General features: G+C 43.8%; 1 protein-coding gene across 1 annotated transcript in view; it reads left to right on the top strand.

Moving 5' to 3' along the window:
* Positions 1-15,176, top strand: part of MTG2 (mitochondrial ribosome associated GTPase 2) — a 44,355-nt gene extending 29,179 nt beyond the window's left edge. The window contains exons 5-7 of the mRNA XM_033962606.1: positions 1,804-2,022; positions 6,428-6,566; positions 12,782-15,176. Coding sequence (XP_033818497.1) covers positions 1,804-2,022; positions 6,428-6,566; positions 12,782-13,176 — 753 coding nt within the window. The 3' untranslated portion in view covers positions 13,177-15,176. The remainder of the gene's footprint in view (positions 1-1,803; positions 2,023-6,427; positions 6,567-12,781) is intronic.
* Positions 15,177-19,622: the final 4,446 nt, after the last annotated feature.

The raw sequence follows: 19,622 nt of genomic DNA, 5'->3' as shown, positions 1-19,622 counted from the left end.
TCAAATTGACTTCTATTCAAGTACACCTCAGTGCCATTTCTGCTTTTCACCTGCCGCTTGAGGGAAAACCGCTCTCTGTTCATCCGGTGGTTTCCCATTTTATGAAGGGCCTTTTCAATGTCCATCCTCCCCTCAAACCTCCTCTGGTGGTTTGGGATCTGAATGTTGTCCTTACTCAGCTGATGAAGCCTCCCTTTGAACCTATCGATCGGGTTCATCTGAAGTATCTCATTTGGAAAGTGGTGTTTCTTATTGCGCTCACGTCTGCCCGCAGGGTCAGTGAGCTGCAGGCTTTGGTTGCGGATCCCCCTTTCACAGTCTTTCATCATGATAAGGTGGTTCTCCGTACCCATCTTAAATTCTTGCCTAAGGTGGTCTCAGATTTTCACCTTAACCAATCCATTGTTCTTCCTGTGTTCTTTCCTAAGCCCCATTCTCATCCTGGAGAAATGGCGCTCCACACTCTTGACTGTAAGAGGGCGTTGGCTTTCTACCTGCAACGCACTCGGGCTCATCGGACTGCTCCCCAACTCTTCATATCTTTTGATCTGAATCGGTTGGGGCGTCCCTTTTCTAAGCGCACCTTATCCAACTGGTTGGCTGCTTTCTGCTATGCTCAGGCTGAACTCCCTCTGCAGGGTCGGGTCACGGGGCATAGAGTCAGAGCGATGGCGGCGTCTGTTGCTTTCCTCAGGTCCACTCTCATTGAGGAGATCAGCAAAGCCGCCACATGGTCCTTGGTTCATACGTTCACCTCACACTACTTTCTGGATACCTTTTCCAGACGAGACGGCCAGTTTGGCCAGTTTGTTTTGCGTAATCTGTTCTCCTAAATTGCCAACTCTCCCTCCATCCCTTTTTTGGTTAGCTTGGAGGTCATCCACGTGTAGAGAATATGCTGCCTGCTTGTCCTGGGATAAACTTACCTAACAAAGGTGTTATCCAGGGACAGCAGGCAGATATTCTCGTAACCCACCCACCTCCCCGGGGTGGCTTCTTTGCTAGCTATCTGAACTGAGGCCACGCTGAGGAGACGTGCGCCCTGGCTAGGGCGGGAAGGCACATGCGCATGCGCGGTACACTCGCAAGCTTGAAGAATCTTCAAGCAAGTTTGCTTGCGAGAGTGTCCGATCGGGGCTCTGTAGATGATGTCACACACGTGTAGAGAATATCTGCCTGCTGTCCCTGAATAACACCTGTTATGGTAAGCAACTGTGCTTTATTTGGATTGCCCAAAATCTATCTTACATAAATTGCAAACTTTACAAAATACTGCATTTTGGTTAATCTTAATATTGAAAAAAGGAGACAGAATTACATCTTATCTGATAAAGCTCCATTGGCTTCCTGTGGAAGCCAGAATACGGTTTAAATTCTTCTGTATTTTGTTTATGATATATCAAGGAGAAGCACCATATGTCTCTTTTGCCATTCTATTCTGAAGCAGGATTACATGTCTTAAGACAGAATTCTCCATTTCGATTTCCAGAGGATAAAGGAATAAAGTATACCAGATTATTTACCTCCACTGTTCCTTATCAAACTGCAAATCTTTGGAAAATTTTACCACTTCAATTAACTTCTTGTAATAATAATTATAAGAGTATTAAGGAGGCTCTGAAAACTTATCTGTTTAATGAAAATGTGTTAAGGTAGTAGCAAATTTATTTTAAGATTGTAATTCTGGACACAGTCTCCTTTTCTTATTGATGTTAAACCGTAATGAAACTTTGTTGAGGTATTTGCAAGTATATAAATAAATGTTGTATTGTATTGTATCTCTGCATTTTTTCAATAATCAAGGTCCCTGTGGGAACTCTGGTGACAGAGGATGGGATGGTTGTAGCTGACCTCTCGCAGCCTGAGGACGAGTACATCGCAGCCTTGGGAGGAAATGGAGGGAAAGGAAACCGCTTCTTTCTAACTAATGAGAACCGTGCACCAGTAACAGCTACGATGGGAGAGAAGGGCCAAGAAAGGACCTTGCAACTGGAGCTGAAGACCATGGCACATGCTGGAATGGTGAGCCATCCGTCAGACCATTTAGTCACCCATCTCTCAAAGCTAGAACGCATTCTAGCATAGTGGTAGGCAAGCTCATTAGTCAAAAGAGCTAAAGATCAGCAGTACAACGATTAAGATTTCTTTTGAGAGCCAAATTTCTTTTCAAGATAATATCTTATTTATTGACAAAAAATATTTTTTACATTAAAATAAAAATATTACAAAACACGCATTTAATGACACCCCGCTCACCCGCACATAGTCAAAATCGATTTGTGGCAGAGCCTAGACAATGATACGGGGAAAAAATTTGTCCCCGTCCCATCCCTGTGAGCTCGGTCCCCATTCCGCAAATCATCTGATGCCATCCACACAAGCTTCAAATTGTTTTATATTGAACTTATTACCGTATTTTCACGCATATAACGCGCGCGTTATACACGATTTTTACAAACCGTGCATAACCTTGCGCATTATACGCATGAGCGCGTTTTACAACTTTTTTTTTACATAGTTCCCCCCCCCCCGACGTCCGATTCATCATCCGGAAGGACCGCTCGCACCCCCACCCCGAAGGACCGCTCACACCCCCACAGCCTCCCCCCCTCCCTCATGGAGAAGCTGTCTACCTTGTTTCCGGATGCCAGTGAGCCCAGCTGCTTCCTCTGCCGGTGGTCCCGCCCCTTCTCTGAGCCCTACTGTGCTGCTTCCTCTTCCGGCGGTCCTGCCCTTTCTCTGACGTCAGGGACCGCCGGAAGAGGAAGCAGCGCAGCAGGGCTCAGAGAAGGGGCGGGACCACCAGCAGAGGAAGCAGCTGGGCTCACTGGCATCCGGAAACAAGGTAGACAGCTTCTCCATGAGGGAGGGGGGGAGGCTGTGGGGGTGCGAGCGGTCCTTTGGGTGGGAGTGCGAGCGGTCCTTCGGGGTGGGAGTGCGAGTGGTCCTTCCGGATGATGAATCGGGCGTCGGGGAGGGGGGCATCAGGCTTTCAGGATGGGGACAGGACTTCAAGGGGGGACAGGACTTCAAGGGGGGGCAGGTAGACCTTCAAGGGGGGACAGGACTTCAAGGGGGGGCAGGCAGGCAGACCTTCAAGGGGGGACAGGCAGACCTTCAAGGGGGGACAGGACTTCAAGGGGGGACAGGCAGACCTTCAAGGGGGGACAGGACTTCAAGGGGGGGCAGGCAGACCTTCAAGGGGGGGGACAGGACTTCAAGGGGGGGCAGGCAGACCTTCAAGGGGGGGACAGGACTTCAAGGGAGGACAGACAGACCTTCAAGAGGGGACAGGACTTCAAGGGGGGACAGGCAGACCTTCAAGGGGGGACAGGACTTCAAGGGGGAACAGGCAGACCTTCAAGGGGGGACAGGCAGACCTTCAAGGGGGGACAGGCAGACCGAAGGGGGTGAAAAAGCTATAAAATAAACCCACCAGCGTGTCAATGTGTTGAGAGGAAGAGGTGTTCTGGGAAATTCTGCTGAGAAAACTCCGGGTCCATTTCCACCCCCCAGTTACCGTAGTCCACTCCACTGAACTGGTTCACACACTGAGTGGTGTTGTGCCTGGGTATTTGTTTTGGGATCTCTTCTAGTGGTTTGTCAGTATCTCCTTGTGGTCCAAGGAAGGAAACTTTGTTAAACTTAGCATTGACCTTCAGAATATATTTGTGTGGCATTAGGCTATGTAGTGATCGAAAGAAAAAAACAGACCTTTGCACATTTTTGCACTAGGTACGTATATATGGTGGGTGTATGAGGAGATTCACATTTCCTGCACAGCTAAGTCCTTGTGAAGTTACCTTGTTCTTTCTGTATTTGACATCTAGCAAGGTCTCTGTTTGGAAGGAAAGATTTAAGTTATGGTAAAAGCAGATAGCGTTGCTGGTTTTAAAAAGGTTTGAACAAATTCCTGGAGGAAAAGTCCATAGTCTGTTATTAAGACATGGGGGAAGCGTCTGCTTGCCCTGGATCCGTAGCATGGAATGTTTGCTATTCTTTGGGTTTTGACCAGGTATTAGTGACCTGGATTGGCTACCATGAGAATGGGCTACTGGGCATGATGGACCATTGGACTGACCCAGTTAGGCTATTCTTATGTTATGTTCTCATCTCACTTCTTATTTTAATGTATTTTTTTCTGGAAACTTATCAGTGTTTTTTATAATGGGAACAAAAATGGAAGAGAATTACCGTAATATGTGTGGAATGGGGGGGGGGGGCGGGCGTTTAACTACCATAATTTCTTCAGCTAAATACCGGTAATTCAATCCACCTCAACCAGACATAGGAGAACTCACGCACCATTCACACACCCTCCAACCAAACATGTCAAAAGAAAAAAACTGTTCATTCTTATAAACTACCGTATAACTTTTAATTTAGAGTTAGTGAGTATGAATTCAGCAACAAGAACAGAAATCATATGTTCATTCTTATAAACTATAACATTAACCGATCAAACGAAGTATCGAGGACTAAATAATCTAAATACAGTTACCGTAGTTACGGTAAAGTTGTAAATAAACAAAGTTTACAGGTTTATTCAGTCATCATCATCACAGTCATCTGAATCCTTGAATCCATCAAAATCCGAATTGTCATCATCGTCATTAAATAAAGTGAGCACGGCGTGCAGACGATCCTCGTTTATTTCCGAAGTGATATCGTCATCGTCGTCATCATCATCACTGATATCCGTGTTGTTGCCTCCTTTCGCTGCACTGGTAGTAGCCGTAGTGTCATTGGTTTCATAAACAATGCCCGCTTTTCTAAATCCGTTTACAATAGTATCTGGTGTTATTTTGTCCCATGTTGAAGCCACCCACTTGCAGACTTCTGTGAAAGTTGCCCGCTTCAGCCGCCCCGCGGGGGTGTACTCGTGCGTGCCGCTCTGCATCCACTCCTCCCACTCCTTTCTAACAAAAGTCTTGAATGGATGATTCACTGTGATGTCAAGTGGCTGCAGCTTACACGTCAGGCCTCCAGGTATCACAGCGATGTGGGCACGAGTAGAATTAATGTAGGCCTGAACATTTTTTTCTTTGTGGGCAGCCATGGCATCAAAAATTAACAAGGATTTTTTTTTGCAAAGAATCCACCCTGTCTTGCCCTAAAGCATTTATCTACCCACAATCTCATTACGTCGCAGTCCATCCATCCCTTCTTGTTGCAGTGCACAACCACACTGGTGGGCAGCTTTTCACGGGGCATAGTGACCCTTTTGAAAATGAGCATTGGCTTTAACTTAACCCCGCTAGCTGAGCAACCAAGAACTACTGTAAAACAAGTTATTTCATGCCCAGTTGTGGTGATATGGCAACAGATTTAGTACCTGTGGGGGCTACGGTTCTTGTCGCTGGAATGTCGAATGCCATTGGAATTTCATCCATGTTGATGACGTCCTTTGCAGTGATGGCAAGTTCAGATATTTCTTTGGCGACAAAGTCACGGAAATCAATCAATTTTTCTGCCAGTCATCCGGAAGTCGCTAGCCAACAGTTGTTCTCATTCGAACTGATAGTCCGTTCCTTTTCATAAATTTTGAGATCCATGTGAAGCTAGCTTTGAAGTCGGGTATTCCTCTTCCATTGGCAAGTAGTTTTGCCTTCATCTGAATCGCAACAGTAGAGACTGATTGATTTTGCTCCCTTCTTGCCAGAATCCACTGCTTCAAGTCATCCTCCAGCTGAGGCCATTTTGGTTTGGCCCCACGATGTGCCCGTTTTCACGGATTGCATTTCTCCAGTTCCTTCTTATCTTTTCTCCATTCACGCACTGATGTTTCTCCAACATTGAACTCTCTCGCTGCGGCCCGATTGCCTATTTCCTCAGCTTTCGCAACGACTTTAAGCTTAAAGTCCGCTGTATATGACTTTCGTCTCATTCCTGGCATTATGGCAGTAAATTTAAATTTAATTGATAAACTCTACTACCGGGTAGATAAATGCAGAATACCAATCTGAAGAGATCAAATTAAAATGTGGGCTCTACATGCAGCATTAATCTTTTATAGGCTTACCCAAAGGCTGAGATGCTGTTGTATAGTCAAAATAGTATTCACTGGGCAAATTACAAGGCCAGATAGAGGGGGGCCACAGCCACGTGGTGAAAAGCACACCGTCAGAAAAACCGCCTTGGTGACAGGTCAAAAGCGCGCCCCCCACAACCCGGCGCAGAAAACTGAGTTGCAAGCATGCTCAGACCATTGCACATGCTTACAGAGCTGGGAGCAGGGCAGGGCGGGCGAAAGGAGAGTCGGGGCAGCCAGAGGAGAGTCGGGGCAACTAAGCCCAACTGGAGGGGCCCAGCCTCCCAGCAGCAGTTCTGGGAGAACAGATAATGCAGTATTTAAAATACTAGTATTTCCTTGTGTAATTGGTACACCCTTGCACTGCTCTAATATCCTTTCCTTGTTTGCTTCCAGGTGGGGTTTCCCAATGCAGGAAAGTCATCATTGTTGCGAATCATCTCCAGGGCTAAGCCTGCTGTGGCCCCTTACCCCTTTACCACTCTCAATCCCCATGTTGGCATCATTCAGTACCAAGATTATGAACAACTTGCAGGTGAGATCCACAATGCTGAGGTTTAAAAACAGTGAAAAAGGGCATGAAGGTCTTTGTTCTGAGTGATAGGCAGAGACAGATGGATACATCTCTGATCCAAATCCTGAATCTTCAGTTTTTATTGAAACTGAATCTGTGACTGAAACTGGCCGCTTTGATTTTGATAGAAACTGAAACAGTAAATTTATTATCCCAGGACAAGCAGGCAGCATATTCTTGACTGATGGGTGACCGCACAGACGGAGCCCCGGTACGGACAATTTTAGAGTGATTGCACTCTAAGAACTTGGAAAGTTCTAGCAGGCCACACCGCACACGCGCGAGTGCCTTCCCGCCCGACGGAGGCGCGCGGTCCCCAGTTTCTTATTTTCCGCGGAGCTAAGAAGACGCGTTCTTTTCAACGGCCGTTGAAAAGTCCTTTTTCTCGCCTTCCCGCTCGCGAAAATTGTGTGAGGAAGTATTTCTTCCTTCTTTCTTTTCTTAAAAAAAAAACAAAAAAAACTTTTTTTCCTTTATTTTTTTATTTCGGTTTCGCCCCGGCGGGGCCTGTTGCCATCATCGAGGCCTCGGCCTTCGATTTGGCAGAAGCCGTTTTTACGTTCATGCCCCCTCAGCCAGGGTTTAAGAAGTGCCAGCGGTGTGCACGGCCCATTTCACTCACTGACCCACACAACTGGTGCTTACAGTGCCTGGGTCCAGACCATCGGGCTTCTACCTGCACCCGTTGTGCAACTTTGAAAAAGAGAACGTTAAAGAATCGACTTATTCAACAACAGTTACTCTTCGGTGCCGACATGGCTGATTCTGCGGCATCGACCCCGGTGTCGGCTCCCCCGCAATCAGCACCCACTTCTTCGACGCCACGCAACACCGCAACGGCGTCGCACCCAGGTAAGCCGGCTAAGAAGCCTTCCCCGCTGGAGCGCCCACCAGTCTCTGTGGCAGCGAGCCCAGTCCTGCCGACCACGAGGCGCCCGCGCAAATGTTCCGCCCCCATAGAGGTGAGTCCCTCGTCATCGGGTTCCTCATCTTCTGGGCGTCGAGCGGCACCACAGGTACCGCAGAAAAAGAAAACGGTACCGGTGCCTTCACTGGACGAGCGCATAGCAGCCGTCCTACAGGTGCAACTTAAAGAGCAGTTGCAGCAGCTCCTTCCTGCTCTATTGGCACTGAACCTTCCAGTCCCGGTCCGGTCTGAGCCACCGGTACCGACAGTGGGGCAGCCTCTATTGTCCGCTTCCACTTTATCGGTACCGGTCCATTCTGCCTCCTCGGTTTCCATGCCGGTTCTAGCACCGGAACCGAGAGCGCTACATCAGGCTGTCCAAACTTCGGCACCGGTATAGCCTTTAACCTCTCCCGGTACCGCTTCTTTGAGGTCGGGTAAGTCGGTGCGCAAATCCCGACACCTTGAACCCTCGACACCGGAGTCTCGGGATCGAAGTTTCCAAATCAGGGACCCTGATTTGTGGGGTGACTCCGAAGAGCCTCTTCTCTCTGAGGGTGAATGTTCATCTGGTGAAGAGGAGCCTTCGATTCAAGATCCCTCTTCTAAACCAGATACTGCCTCCTTTACGTCATTTTTGAAGGAGATGTGTGAGTCTCTCTCCATCCCCTTGGAGGCTGAGTCCAAGAAGTCCAAAGCATTCCTTGATGCACTGGACTTTGACCAGCCTCCAAGGGAATTCCTCAAATTACCCCTCCACGATATTTTGAGGGAAACCTTTTATAAAAATCTTGAGACTCCTCTAACCATCCCGGGAGCCCCTCGTAAATTGGACTCCTTATACAAAGTCATCCCCATTCCTGGCTTTGATAAGCCGCAGCTTCCACACGAATCTCTTTTGGTGGAATCTACGCTTAAAAAGTCTGCAGGAGCTAGTGTGTACGCCTCAGTCCCTTCTGGCAGAGAAGGGAAGGCCATGGATAAATTTGGTAAAAGATTATACCAAAATGCTATGTTGGCTAACAGGTCAGGAAATTATGCTTTTCATTTCTCCTTTTACCTAAAGCATCTCATTCAGAATCTGGCTTCTTTTGAGAAGTACCTTCCTGACCGTAAGAGATCTGCTTTCCGCCAATGCTCTTCCTCTCTTCTCCAGCTTCGTAAGTTCATGGTCCGTTCTATCTATGATACGTTCGAACTTACCTCCAGAGCCACGGCCATGTCTGTTGCAATGCGGCGCCTAGCCAGGCTCAGAGTGTCGGAGCTTGATGTAAATCATCAGGATCGCCTGGCTAATGCTCCATGCCTGGGGGATGAACTGTTTGGTGATTCCATGGACTCCACCACCCAGAAATTACCCGCCCATGAGACTCGCTGGGACACTCGTCTGAAAACCAAAAAGAAGACTCCACCTGCCCGGCCTTTTCGGCAGCAATCGGCCTATCAACGCCGTTATGTGGCTCGCCCTTTACCACCAGCTCCTCAACAGCCTAGGCGTCAGCGCCAGCAACAACGGCAGACCCCTAGGCCACCACAGCAGCAACAGGTGAAACCTCCTCCACAACAGAAGTCTACCCAACCCTTTTGACTTCGTTCTCCAGAGTATAGCCAGTGTTCTACCATCTGCCTCTCTTCCTCAACCCATAGGAGGACGTCTTGCTTTCTTCATCAGCCGTTGGGATATCATCACCTCGGGTCAGTGGGTCCTCAACATCATCCGCCACGGCTACTCTCTCAACTTTCAGACTCTTCCTGCCCAAAGTCTGCCAAGAGAGTCTGCTTTGAACACTCCTCAGTCTTCCCTCCTTCTTCAGGAGGTTCAATCCCTCCTCCTTCTGAACGCAATAGAGGAAGTTCCTCTAGATCAAAGGGGGCAGGGATTTTACTCCCGTTACTTCCTCGTCCCCAAAAAAACAGGGGATCTCAGACCCATTTTAGATTTTCGCGATCTCAACAAATGCTTGGTCAAGGAAAAATTCAGAATGCTTTCTCTAGCCACTCTTTACCCTCTTCTCACTCAAGGCGACTGGCTATGCTCCCTCGATCTCAAAGAGGCATACACCCACATTCCGGTCAATCTGGCCTCCAGACAGTACCTCCGCTTCATGATCAATCACTGTCATTACCAGTACAAGGTGTTACCCTTCGGTCTTGCCTCCTCCCCAAGAGTGTTCACCAAATGTCTGATTGTGGTCGCTGCTTTTCTACGCTCTCACCACCTTCAGGTCTTTCTTTACCTGGACGACTGGTTAATCAAGGCCACTTCCTCTCAGACAGTACTCCTTGCCACCAACCAGACCATCCTGTTTCTACAACTTCTGGGGTTCGAGATCAATCTACCCAAATCTCATCTCATCCCCACGCAGAGACTTCAATTCATTGGAGCGGTCCTGGACACAGTCCTCATGAGAGCGTTCCTGCCGTCCAACCGTCTTCAAACTCTTCAATCTCTATGTCAACAGGTGCTTCCACAACGTTCCATCCCTGCCAAGCAAATGATGATACTCTTGGGTCACATGGCCTCGACTGTTCATGTCACACCCTTCGCACGTCTTCACCTGCGCACTCCTCAATGGACCCTAGCTACCCAGTGGTCCCAAGCGACGGATCCTTGCTCACGACACATATTTGTGACATCATCTCTTTGTCAATCTCTACAGTGGTGGTTGATATCCTCAAATCTCTCCAGAGGTCTTCTGTTCCATCTACCTCCTCATCAACTAATCATCACCACCGACGCCTCCCCTTATGCCTGGGGAGCTCATTTGAACGACTTCCAAACTCAAGGCCTTTGGACAGTCCAGGAAAAGAAGCATCACATCAATTTCCTGGAACTCAGAGCGATGTTTTATGCTCTCAAGGCTTTCCAATATCTTCTCTTCCCTCAAGTTCTCCTACTGTGCACAGACAATCAAGTTGCAATGTACTACATCAACAAACAGGGTGGGACAGGCTCTCGCCTCTTGTGTCAGGAAGCCCAGAAGATTTGGTCTTGGGCGACAGATCACCAATTATTCCTGAAGGCTGTCTACATTCAGGGAGAGCAGAATTCCTTAGCAGACAATCTCAGCAGGATTCTCCAGCCTCACGAGTGGACTCTCGATCCTTTGACTCTCCAGTCCATTTTCGCTCAATGGGGCACTCCTCAAGTAGACCTCTTTGCAGCTCCTCACAATCATCAGCTGCCCCTCTTCTGCTCCAGACTCTACTCTCCTCACCGTCTGGCAGCGGATGCATTTCTTCTGGATTGGTCCCATCTGTTCCTGTATGCTTTCCCTCCTCTGCCTCTCATGCTCCGGACCTTGTTCAAGCTCAAGAGGGAACAAGCCACCATGATTCTAATTGCTCCACGGTGGCCCAGGCAACATTGGTTCTCCCTTCTACTTCAACTCAGTTCCAGGGAGCCTATTCTTCTTCCATTCTTTCCTTCTCTGCTTACACAGCATCAGGAGACCCTTCTGCATCCCAACCTCCAGTCTCTGCACCTGACAGCTTGGTATCTCTCGGGCTGACTTCAAATGATACTCTTTTGTCTCAGCCCGTTCGTTCTATTCTGGATGCCTCCAGGAAACCTGCCACTCTTCAATGTTACCATCAGAAGTGGACACGGTTTTCTTCTTGGTGTCTTCTTCATCATCATGATCCCACTTCCCTTGCAGTGGAGACCTTGTTAGATTATCTTCTTTCTTTGTCTGACTCTGGTCTCACGTCTACTTCCATCAGAGTCCACCTCAGCGCTATTGCTGCTTTTCATGAGCCAGTTCATGGTAAACTTCTCTCAGCTCATCCTTTGGTTTCCAGATTCATGTGGGGTCTTTTCAATGTGAAACTACCTCTTAAGCCTCCTCCTGTTGTCTGGGATCTCAATGTGGTTCTTTCCGCCTTAATGAAGCCTCCGTTTGAACCTTTAGCTACAGCTCCTTTCAAGTTTCTCACTTGGAAAGTGGTCTTCCTTATTTCTCTTACCTCTGCCAGGAGGGTCAGTGAGCTGCATGCACTAGTTGCGGATCCTCCTTTTAATAGTCTTTCATCACGACAAGGTGGTTCTGCGTACACATCCAAAGTTTCTCCCTAAGGTTGTCTCTGAATTTCATCTCAACCAATCAATTGTTCTACCTGTATTCTTTCCAAAACCTCATTCTCATTCTGGAGAACAGGCTTTACATACTTTGGACTGTAAGCGGGCTTTAGCTTACTATTTGGAGCGTACTAAGCCCCACAGATCAACTCCCCAACTCTTTCTGTCCTTTGATCCGAATAAATTGGGACGTCCCGTTTTTAAACGTACGTTGTCCAATTGGCTTGCAGCGTGCATTTCATTCTGTTATGCTCAGTCCGGACTGACACTTGAAGGTTCTGTCACGGCCCATAGAGTTTGAGCTATGGCAGCATCTGTAGCTTTCCTCCGTTCCACTCCTATTGAGGAAATCTGCAAGGCTGCTACTTGGTCCTCAGTTCATACTTTCACATCTCATTATAGTCTGGATGCTTTCTCCAGACGGGATGGACACTTCGGCCAATCTGTTTTACAAAATTTATTTTCCTAATGGCCAACCTTCCCTCCATCCCTCTTTTTTGTTAGCTTGGAGGTCTCCCATCAGTCAAGAATATGCTGCCTGCTTGTCCTGGGATAAAGCACAGTTACTTACCGTAACAGGTGTTATCCAGGGACAGCAGGCAGATATTCTTGCATCCCACCCACCTCCCCGGGTTGGCTTCTTAGCTGGCTTATCCTAACTGGGGACCGTGCGCCTCCGTCGGGCGGGAAGGCACTCGCGTGTGTGGCCTGCTAGAACTTTCCAAGTTCTTAGAGTGCAATCACTCTAAAATTGTCCGTACCGGGGCTCCGTCGGTGCCGTCACCCATCAGTCAAGAATATCTGCCTGCTGTCCCTGGATAACACCTGTTACGGTAAGTAACTGTGCTATTCCTGCACACGCAAGCCAACCCCCTTGGTGGTAACTCTCCTCTCTCTTGGCCCTCCCTGGGCCTACCTTAGGAAGTCCTGTAGTCTAATGGCATCCTTGGGGGCCAGAAACAGACCCTGCTCGTATCTGCCACATGCCTTTGCTCAAGTGTAATGGCTGCCTAGACTTCCTGTGGCATCCTCACAGGAGTGCTGCGGGAGATCCCGGCAACCATTTTGTGATTTGGAACCAACACAGGCTGGAAGCAAAATAGCAAACCATTATTTGTATCTTTGCTCACACCTTTGTTGCACATTTTGTTCTCATGCTCCCATTTTCATGCCCTGATTCTCTTATTCTAGTTGCTGATATACCTGGGATAATACGTGGTGCTCACCAGAATCGAGGCCTTGGCTTTGCATTCCTGAGACACATTGAGCGCTGCCGCTTTCTCATGTTTGTTTTGGATCTGTCTGTATCAGAACCCTGGACTCAACTTCAGGACCTAAAGTATGAACTGGAACAATATGAAGAAGGCTTATCAAGAAGACCTTGTTTTATTGTGGGAAATAAGATTGACTTGCCACAGTCTAGAGTTAACCTGCCACTCCTACGAGAGAGAGTGGACGAGAAGGTCATTGCCATGTCTGCACTGACTGGACACAATGTGGAGGAGCTGATACTATACCTACGTGAACTCTATGATAAATACATAGATGCAGATATCTCGAAGTTACAGAAACCACTCAGATGGTAGCAGCTAAGCCTGTAGGGAAATATGGACTAGAAACAGCATAGGTACTAGAACGGGTGCCATCCCTCATCTTCCATTTTTAAATGGGAAACCATAGGAGGAGGCTAGCTGTAGGATCTTGCTTGACTCTGGACTGAGGCTGAAAGAGCACCGAGTAACTATAGCTTTGTCTATTGAAGAAAATTGAAGTCTTGCAGTACAAACGAGCTAAGTGAACGTCCATTGCTTACCCTGAAGAAAACTGTAGTTCTGCCCACCTCACTGCAGCTTTTCCAGTGTAAAGGTGCTCAAATGCTAGATTCATTGCCTGGGAATTAATTTATTTTATAGCCTTACCTGTTACCCTGTGTTTTGATTACCCATTGATGAGCAGAAAACAGCAATACATGGCTCTGTCCATGTCTTCTCCTTGCAGCTTTGATACAGTATTTTATGCTGGGATGTGATAACTATTTTTTGCAAGGTATGACTGAATTACTAATAAAAATATATTGTGGTATGAACTGGATGGGCTGCATTGGGATGGGTCAGTAATAATAACTTTAATAATAATAACTTTATTTTTTCTATACCGCCACAATCTTACGACTTCTAGGCAGTTTTCACTGAAGAGAGCTAGACAATCAGCGAATTACAGAATACAAATAGTAAAAATACACATATTTCTCAGAGTTATCGGTATGGTGTTGTTAGTTTTAAAATGTATCTGGTTGTATAATGCTGAGCCTATCTAGGTGAGAAATTAAGATTTAATATAAAAAAAAGTAAGCAGCCTGTTTGTTGGTTAGTACTGAGGAAGAGGAGGAAAACAGCTGCTGAGGTACCTGAGGCTGCAAGAGGTACAAAAAGATGGATTTCACCTTCTCCCTCTTCTGGTGCCACACAACTTCCCAACTTCTCCCAAAAGTCTCTGATATCAGAGTTTAGAACATTCTCCATACTGATTCTACAGGAAAAGGAATGGAATTTGATATACCACCTTTCTGTGGTTTTAATCAAAGTGGTTTACATATTATAGACAGATACTTATTTTGTGCAACAGAGGGTTAAATGATTTGCCAGAGTCACAGAGCTGCAGTGGGAATTGAACCCAGTTTCCCTGCTTCTTCGGTCACTGCACTAACCATTAGATTACTTCTTCACTCTTACTACTTTTAATGCTAGTATTAATCCTGTTTTGAATAGTCACATTTCTGTAACATCTTACTGTATATACTCAAATATAAGCCAACCTGAGTATAAACCAAGGTAACCTTTTTCCCCCCAAAAAGGAGGAAAAAAAGTTGACTTGAATATAAACTGGTGGTGGGGTTAATATTCAAGTGCCCTTCCCAGCCCTGCCAGACTGCATCCAGCCCCCCTTCCTGCCCTGCCAGGCTCTGCACCCTGTCCCCTTTCCCTCCCGCCCACTGCTGGACCACCAGGTCTTAGACGGAGGCCTGCAATAGATCCAGTATGGGGGTAAGTGGGCGCTGACCTGAATATAAGCCGAGATCCCCATTTTTGGGCCACTTTTTTGGCCCCAAAATCTTGGCTTATATTCAAGTATATCCGGTACTTAAAAATCTACCTTGTTTGTATAGAGGGATATGGGTGACTAAAATTACGTCAGGTGTGCACCTGGCTGGGCCTCCGCGTGTGTGGATTGCCGGACTTGATGGACCGAAGGTCTGATCCGGAGATGACAGTTCTTATGTTCTTACAACAAGTGTATAATTAATTGACATTGAAATATATACATCATTTGAATTTCTTATCATTTTATCCTTAATACATAAGAATTGATCTCTTCCCTCCCACCCCTTCCACATTACATCAAATCAAATATATCAAAGAAGAAATCTTAACCAAAGAACCAAAATTTACCCAAATTCAGAACTCCCTCCCCCCATCCTTCATCTGCATTTATACTTGTATTGGAAAAATGGTATTTATTCATTCATTGCAAAATTTTGTCAATGGCCCCCAGATCTCTTTAAATTTATTATTTCCTCTTTGTAACGCAATTGTTCTTTCCATTTTATAAACTTGACATAACGAGTTCCACCAGAAACAATAATTGAGTCTACTCCAATTCTTCCAATTAGATGTGATATGTTGTATGGTGACCCCTGTCATAATCAATAAAAGCTGATTATTTTTTGATGAAATTTGGCTCTGTGTTCTCATTGACATACCAAATAGAATTGTATCATAAGATAGAGCCACAGCATTCTCCAATAAACAGTTCATTTGGCCCCAAATTGATTTCCAAAAGGCTAAAATAAAGGGACAGTAGAATAATAAATGATCTAGAGTCCCAACTTCGAGATTACAATGCCAGCATCTATTAGACTTAGAACTATTCAATTTTTGTAATCTAACTGGGGTCCAAAAAGCTCTATGTAAGAGAAAAAACAAGTTTGTCTCATATATGCGGACACTGTAGATCTCATCCTCCAAGACCAAATTTGTGGTCATTGAGACGCAGTAATTTGATGCTTAATCTCAATGCTCCAAATATCTCTTAAGACCATTTTTAGGCTTCTTTTTAACTAATCCATTTATCAATTTATACCACTGTGCAGCCTGAAGTCCACCTGAAAGCATAAGAACTCTAAACTATATTGATTGTTAAGAGTTTTCCATTCAGGGAACCCTGCCTGAATGGCCTGCTTCAGTTACATCCATCTAAAACTTTGCGATTTATTGAGGCCATATTTATATTGCAACTGTGAAAAATCAAGCAGTTTACCATTCGAAATAACATCATCCAAAATACGTATCCCTGCAATTATCCAATGCTTCCAGATGACCTTAAATCCTCCAATTTGAATCTTGGAGTTTAGCCATATAGTCTAGTTTGTTGAGGTGTTAAATTACTAACATATCGTAATGTTTTCCATGTATCCATTAATATTCTGTTTTCCTTATATAATCTAGGCAATTTGATACTGAGAACATGACATAAACGCAGGGGAAACATGAGTCGCCATACCAACCACAGCCAGTCTGGGGTATTATCTATGAGTTCTGGGAGGACCCAATACATACCCTGGCGTAAGATATAGGCTTGATGATACCTATAATAAAAAAAATAAAATTGGGAAAATTTACCCCACCCTCTGTAATTGGTTTTTGTAAAGATACTAAAGCGATTCTAGGAGTTTTACCTAGCCAAACAAATTTTGTAAGAATACTGTTTAATTTTTTATCATAAAATATATTTTATTGAGCACTAAGAGAAACAACAGCAAAAACCAAAACCAAAGAACAACAAGGTAGCTCCACACAGAAAAACCAGCAATCCCACCAACCCAACCCACAACCCCTCCCCCCTCCCACCTCTAAAAAAACTGGTAACATACTCATTTGATAACAAACCACAGGCAGTATCATCATTTTAATCGTTTGGACTCTCCCCCACCAAGAAAGATGTAAAGGATTCCATTGTTCGCACATTTCTGTTACCTTCTGCAATAAAGATTTTTCATTCTCTTTCATTGTGTCTTCCATCATATTTTTTATCCGAATTCCTAAATATTTTAAACCATTTTTTTTCCATAAAAAATAATATGAATCAAACAATCCTTTTGTACAATTCACGTTTAGTGGAAGAACTTCTGATTTACTCCAATTTATCTTGTATCCTGAGAATTTTCCAAATTTCTCATTCAGTTCAAGTAAGCGTGGAATGGTTGTTTCAGGATTTCTCAAATTAAGCAGTATATCATCTGCATACGCAGAGACCTTGTATTCCTGATCTGAATAAGGAATACCCTGTATAATAATAATTTTTATTTTGTATACCGCCATACCCAAGGAGTTCTAGGCGGTTCACAGCAGATAGATTCAGTACAAACAGTGCAGTTGATAACAAAAACGAGCAAAGCAATTATAAAAAGTAACATGCTGGTTATACGTCTACAATTTAAGTAAAGGGAGCAAAAAATACATGCAACATGTATCTCCTTTACTTGTTCAATAGCTAATAACAAGGGTTCCAAAACAATATCAAAAATCAAAGGAGAAGGGGGGCAACCTTGTCTTAACTCCCCTCTGCAAACTAAAATGTTCTGAAAAATTATTATTAATATACAATCTAGCAGCAGGGGAGCTATATACAATGTTTGAATCATTCGTATAAATCCTGAACCTATTCCAAACCATTCCATAGATTGATACATGAAGGTCCATTCCACCCGATCAAAGGCCTTCTCTGTGTCCAAGGACACAAAAAGCCGGATCTTTCATGGCTTTTGTTAAATTCAACATATGAAAAGCCAATCTGGTGTTATTAGATGAATGTCTCTTAGCAACAAACCCCGTTTGGTGCATATCAATAATAAAAGGGAGAGCCTTGGCTAAGCGTAAAGCCAATATCTTAGCCAAAAGTTTTCCATCTACATTGATTAATGAAATAGGCCTGTAGTTTGAAACCAAAGTGGGATCTTTATTTGGCTTTGGCAAAACTATAGTTAATGACTCTGCCATAGTACCTATAATGCAACCTTTAGTTAGTTGAGATTGATATAAATTTAACAAATGAGGTAACAAAGTAATTTGAAACGATTTATAAAATTCTACCGTGAAACCATCACCACCTGGAGCGGATCCAACTCTTAAGAGACTTCAACGTTGTTTCCAATTCTTTTAATGACATAGGCTCATCTAAACTTCTTTTTATTTGTTCGGGAATCTTCGGTCCATTAATTAACTTAAAAAATTCTAATCCATCCTTTTCCCTATTGTCATAAGGTTCAGAAGAATATAAATTTTTATAAAAATTTAGAAATTGATTAAAATATCTCCAATTTGAATATGTGTAAAACCTTTATCATCCTTAATTGCAATAATTTTTGTTCTTTTCTTTGCTTTAAGATAATTTTCCAATAATCTTCCCGCCTTATTTGAGTTTACATAATACAGAGTCTGCTGATAAAACAAATCTTTTCTTACCAATTTTGAAGATATTTCATTATATTTTCCCTTTGCTTTTAATAAAGCCTGTAGAGTACTTTGCTCCCATTTATCGATCAATCTAGACTCTAGATTTTTAATTTCTTTTTCCAAATTAGAAAATTGTTTTTTAAGTTCTTTTCTAATAAACACAGAATATGAAATATTACCTCTCATTGTAGCCTTAAAGGCATCCATAAACTTTTCATGGAGATTTCTTCTGTTATATTAATTTGAAATAATTCATTAATTTTTAATTGAAATTCTTCAAGGAGCTTTCTATCCGCAAGCAATGTATTATCGAATCTCCATACAGATCTATTATCTTCTTGTTCAGCAAATTTAAATTCAATCCATATACCACCATGATCAGACAAAATGATTGGATCTATGGAGGCCTTTGTCACCTGCTGAACATTTGATTTGAGACAAAAATATAATCAATTCTTGAAAAAGACTTATGAACATGTGAACAAAAGGAAAACTCCCGATCATTAAAATGAAGTATTTGCATATATCTTTCAAATCACAAGAATGTACCAAATTATCTAATCCTAAAGATTTTATACATTTGCTCGGTTTTTTATCCATCAATGGGTCCATAACAGCGTTAAAATCTCTAGCCAGTACTATTTTAGAAGCAGCCAGTGGGAGTATCAATTGCTGCAGTGTTTTAAAAAAATTCATTTTGGTTCGAATTGGGGGCATACACATTAAATAATGCCAGGGTATTATTTCCCATACTCATATCTACATGTACCCATCTTCCTAGCGGATCTGAACCAATTAAATGAAAATTAGCTGTACATTTCGTATTTATAATAGCTACCCCCGCTTTTTTCCCTATTGCTGGGGTGAAAAAAACATTGTTTCACCCAACCCCCTTCCAGTTTCTTTGACTCTACCGCAGATAGATGAGTCTCCTGTATATAGTAAACATCAGCATTCTGTTGTTTCAAATAAGTGAGTGTTTTTTTCCTTTTAATCTGATGGTTGAGGCCATTTAACATTCAACGAAAAAATTTTAAACGCCATCATAAGCTGTATAATCAAAACATCTAATCAAAATCAAGTATTTATTATTATTTTGAGTCTCCTGAATATATACCATTTTCACATAAAACATAAAATTTTCTCCCTCCCATCCCACCCAAACCCTCCCTTTCACCCCCCTACCCCCACCCCATATTATTATAAAAAGTGAAAACTTGAAAACACATATTAGATCAGGTAATGAGAAAACCCCTGACAGACTAACCTTAAATCCTTTTCCAGAAATAAGTCACTTAAAGAATCATAATAATTCATCTAATATTTTATCCATTTCAAAATAAAAAAGCTAATCAATAACAAAGTTGATCTTCAAGAATCATTTAAATAGTATCCCAAAATAGAGTAAACAATATATATTGATATAGTAAATAATGTATCCCAACCCTATGTTCAATTACATATCTAATCATAGTTTACCCCTCTAATCTTATTAAAATTACTGCATTATTCATGAAAAA

Source organism: Geotrypetes seraphini, chromosome 11 (assembly GCF_902459505.1).
Source record: "Geotrypetes seraphini chromosome 11, aGeoSer1.1, whole genome shotgun sequence".
Classification (NCBI taxonomy): Eukaryota; Metazoa; Chordata; class Amphibia; order Gymnophiona; family Dermophiidae; genus Geotrypetes; species Geotrypetes seraphini.
The sequence above is the reverse complement of the archived record's forward strand: the minus strand, read 5'-3'. Positions and strand labels throughout refer to the sequence as shown.